The sequence below is a fragment of the Ornithodoros turicata genome, unplaced genomic scaffold, assembly GCF_037126465.1.
Source record: "Ornithodoros turicata isolate Travis unplaced genomic scaffold, ASM3712646v1 Chromosome24, whole genome shotgun sequence".
NCBI classification, from domain to species: domain Eukaryota; kingdom Metazoa; phylum Arthropoda; class Arachnida; order Ixodida; family Argasidae; genus Ornithodoros; species Ornithodoros turicata.
In genome coordinates, this window is record NW_026999345.1 from 2814430 (window position 1) to 2819119 (window position 4690).

The 4690-nt window shown below is 44.2% G+C and overlaps 1 protein-coding gene across 1 annotated transcript; it reads right to left on the reverse strand.

The window, feature by feature from the left end:
- Positions 1–729: 729 nt before the first annotated feature.
- On the reverse strand, positions 730–3694 carry LOC135373357 (uncharacterized). The gene is made up of 4 exons (XM_064606571.1): positions 3159–3694; positions 2886–3088; positions 2636–2778; positions 730–1037 (listed from the first exon to the last, which is right to left on the reverse strand). Exons 1-3 carry the CDS (start codon positions 3491–3493, stop codon positions 2636–2638), a joined length of 681 nt encoding a protein of 226 aa, XP_064462641.1. The 5' UTR covers positions 3494–3694; the 3' UTR covers positions 730–1037.
- Positions 3695–4690: the final 996 nt, after the last annotated feature.

Below are 4690 nucleotides of genomic sequence, written 5' to 3' on the forward strand. Positions count from 1 at the left end.
CATTACAAAGACCTACTCTTCCTCACCTCGGCACGCAAAGAGAGACAAAGCGAGTCGAACCTGATTCTTGCACCAGAAGTGAGAAGAGCAAGACGAGGCTTTAATTGCATGAGCGATTTCTATTTTATGTGTCCAAATGAAAAAAATGCCATTCAAATAAATGCAGTACAGGAATATGATTTATTCACACACTGTACATTCTGTATATAAGGTTCCGTGTTTTCGGTTTTTATTTTTAGGCAGATTCGGAGTCTGTTTTTCGATGTTTATAGATTTTCAAGAATCGTCGTTTTTCGATGTTTTTCCTGGTCTACATGGTTTTCGGCGAATAGGTATCACAGTGTAGTTAACGCACTATATGCTTATTCAACATGGCGTTTTTCCCTGCGGTGGCGTTTTGCGGCTAACAAAAAAGTAGACGGACATTTTTCACAACCATCGTATTTCTGTATAGTTTTCTGATCTGCATCAACAACTTGCTGGGCATGTACACCAATTTATCTCTGTCGTGTCCTGGTATGTCCCCCTGTATTCAGTGTTTTCGATTAATACCGAATGAGGGAAAATTTACCCGGCCTATGATTCTCGGTATTTTTCGATTAAAACCGAAAACGCGGAACCCTATCTATATAGTACTATTACCGTTTAATATCCACAATCAGTTATTAAACAGTATATATGCATACCTCTGGAATGAACCCTGGTTTGAAATGATAATGCAATATGGGCTTCTTTTTCGTAACATCATACATATATACATATATACAATTCATGTACTGCAACACATTCTGTTGGCAGGATGCACAGTCCTCACAGAGCACAATCACTTTTCCTGAAGATGAAGCAGAGGGCACCAGCATCTGTGAGACTAGTGAAGACGGGCCTGGCACAGCCAGAGGAGAGTGTCAGCACAGGCAGTGCAGTAGATGGACCTGGGAGCAGCCGTAAAAAGCAGCGAACAGTGGACAATTACCAGGCCGCAAAACTGGAACTTCTCAAAGCTGGCGTCAGTAGTATGTCTAGTGTGGCTGCATCACCTGCGACAGATGAATGTGACGCATTTGGAGTCATGATGGCGAACTGTGTAAGGGCAGTACCAGAGGGGCCACACAGGCAGATGACTATGTTCCTTTCCTACCAAGCAGCTATCAAATACTCTGTATCGTTGAATGGTACGCATGCACAAACGATGGATATTTTGGAGCCAACAGATTAAGGATCGGATGCCTTGCACACACAGGCACGAAGCAATGCATTTTCTGTATTAATATCCTCACATCATGTCGATGTCACTTTTCTTTTTCTAGTCATGTTAACAGTGTGATGTTGAGGCAGCCTGCTGGCAAAGTGCAATACAGAAAATGTGTAATTCAATTACAATAAAAAAAAACTCAGCCATCAAGGATCGCGTAGTCAACGGCATTTGTTACATGTATCTACCTCCTCCTGATATGAATGTCAGCTAACTGAAGTTTTATTATGTCAGTGTTAACTGAACTCGAGAACTTGCCAAGCAAAAGCTGACATAATAAAAATTAGGTTTCACGACATTAACATCAGGAGGCAGCAACAAGCATTATAAGAACAAATGCTGTTGGCTACGCTTTAGGTGGCGTAGTTTGTTAAATTATAATTGAATAACACATTTTCTGGGACACCCTATCTAAGTCATAATAATAATAATAATAATTGGGGGTTTACGTCGCGAGACAACTGAGATCATGAGCGACGCCACAGCGGTCGGTCTGTGGATTGCTTTTGCCCACCTGAGGGTTCTTTAACGTGCGATGAAAGCTCATCACACGGCACCCCGTATTTAACGTCCCTCGCGGAAGACGGCGTGTCTAAGCAACTTGTACCCTGCCACCAAGTTGCTGGCGTCCTCGGCCGGGTTCGAACCCGCGATCTCGGGATCAGCAGGCGAACACGCTACCGACTGAGCCACCGAGGCCCCTGTCTAAGTCATGATGGATAAGTTTGCTTCAGAGAGTTGGAATGTTCATGTATGTATCCTACAATGTAAGAGTACTGAGTTGATTTCATGTTGACCAGAATTAATAAGCTTGAGTACGATGGCGAATTAATATGGCTGTCTAGTGACATGAGATTATGTTATTTTATCTTCAAAAGATGTTGTCAATGCACAAAATGTTTACATTTCATCATGTCGCAAGTCAGCCAGAAGAAATCCCAACCTCATACTTTAAGCTTGGTCAATGCTGTAGCAGCTTGTGAAGCATACAAGCATTTGCTATTGGATTACATTCTATTGCATACTTTTTTAAATACATTTTGTTTTGAAGAAGGCGCAGAATCCTTATCAATAGTCTCTTGTCACAGAGGTTTTTCTGTGTGGCCAACTGCCTCTACCAAAATGGGAGTAGTTTGAAGCCCCCCTCCCAACCCTGCCCCCCCCCCCCCCTTCCTATGCCACTAGTGCACGACTTGATCACACACAATCATCTCACATCTTGTCAGTGAATACGCGTGTACTTTTGCTTTTTTCAGAAGTGATATTTCATTAATTTGTAGGTTCATCCCAGAACATCCAGAGTGTTCAGTGAATGTTCCCCACGCAATGTGATGCAAATGAGGTTCCTCAGTAACCTTAGATCATTTTCCACTGCCAGCCTACTTATCCTTCATTGCTGAAGTCCTGTGTATACAGTTCCCTGACAGCTTTCGCACTGTTGGAACAGTTCCCTCCAGGTCGTGGCAAGGGCCGCATGGCTCCATGGTTGCTTACGGCTTGTCTCCATGAACCCGGACGAACGGTGCCTGCAGATGTTTGACTGATTGTTACACTCTGGCTACACGTATCAATGAAAATAAAGAAACTGCTACACTGAAGCCATTTACAAACTGGAAGAATGTGGCACATGTACCTGTGGCAATATCTACTATCTCTGGAGGCAGGTAGAGCGGTCGTGTAGTCCTCTGCGTTTGGAGGTAATCGTGCAGAACTATGGTGGCCTTGATGATTGCGGTGGCTCTTTCTGGAGAGTGGCGCAGAGGAGCCCGGAAGATCTGCCATCTGCTGCACAAGACTCCGAAAGCGTTTTCAGCCGTACGGCGTGCCCTAGATAGCCTAATGATGAACAATTTTATTGTTAAGCAGTTCCTGGTGTTAACAGCTATATAAATATGTATGGAAGTACCTGTAGTTGAAGACCCTGGCGTCTGTGCTCAGCTCCCTTGTAGGATATGGCCTCATCAAATAATTCTTTAACCCAAAGCCCTCGTCGCCCTCAATTACGTAAGGGGCTGACATGGAAGAGTGCGGCAAGGCTTGGGGTTGAGGGAGAACTGAAGGAGAACTTTCCAGTTTTGCCCTCAGGCTGCAGGAATTCCACACTCCACTGTCATTCATCCTGCCGTTCCGTCCAATGTCGGCATACAAAAAGTTCAGTTCCGCATCTACAAGGGCCATGAGCACGACACTGAAAGTGCCTTTATAGTTGCGGTACATTGCTCCTGTGCTGTGGGGAGGCATGATGACCACGTGCTTACCGTCCAGTGCACCAATACAGTGTGGAAACTGCCACAGTGCACTGAACTGGTCTGCCACGGCCTTCCATTCACATAGTGTGACAGGAACCTGAAATGAAGACGGCACACAGGGAAATGATTTTTATGCAGGGTGTTTATTTTTATGCTTTACATAATTTTATAAAAAGCTATGACAGCCCCACAGATATCGTTGCTGCGATTGAGTTAGACGGCCAGGCGGACATCCTCTAAAAGAAAGTATATAATTACAAGATGGCTAATTTTTTAAAGTTAATGAATTAACTATTTAGTTGGGGGATTTCGGTCTAAGGCAGGATAGCAGAATGGAAAGACTATCCTCACTGAAAGCCATTCGGATTTAAACGAAGATTGTCTCCCATTCAACCATCTCGCTTTTACCGAAAAGTTCCTAATTGAAGGGTTAATCAATGAATTTTTGGTAATTAAGTCATCTTGTAGTCACATATCCTCTCCCAGAGGATGTCTGCCTGGCCGTACAATTCAATTGCAAAAACGACATATTTGTTGCTCTCATAGCTTTTTTTATAGAAAAATTATGTAAAGCATAAAAACGAACACCCTGTATGCACTGCGATACCTAGTTGAACATTTCATTTAGCACTAGACAGTACAGAAAGCCAACAAGCCATTTCGTGCTGCTTTTGGACAGGACCAGGAATTTAATAAGTGTTGGAATGACTTACCTTCACGAAGTCTTTTAAAACCTCATATATTGCAACAGTTACCTCAGCCACGATACTGGATATGGTATTGTGCGCCATCCTGGACGCGTACTGCAGGGATGTCATGCTGTCTCCTGTAATTCAGTTAAGATCCGTTTACATTTGGCTACGAGTGCTGTACGCAGTGAATAGATTACCTGTTGCCAAGTAGCGCACCGTCACTGCTAGGCGGTCGCCCGCATCAATTGCCACCCTGAAATTCGTGTCCTGCTTGCCGATGAGGGGCCGCACTTTCCCCAAAAGATTCTCAAAAGTTGCTGTGTCCATGCGAATCCAGCGGCGGTACCCTTCCGAGTCCTCAAGTGCGAGCTCTCGCATGAGATTCTGGTAGCATCCCATGCTTTTTCGTCGCAAGAGCCACTTCCTACTCCTCAATGATCGTGGCTTTTTACAAGTTTCATCGTCGTCGTCCGAGTCGAGCGCAAGATATAACGCCA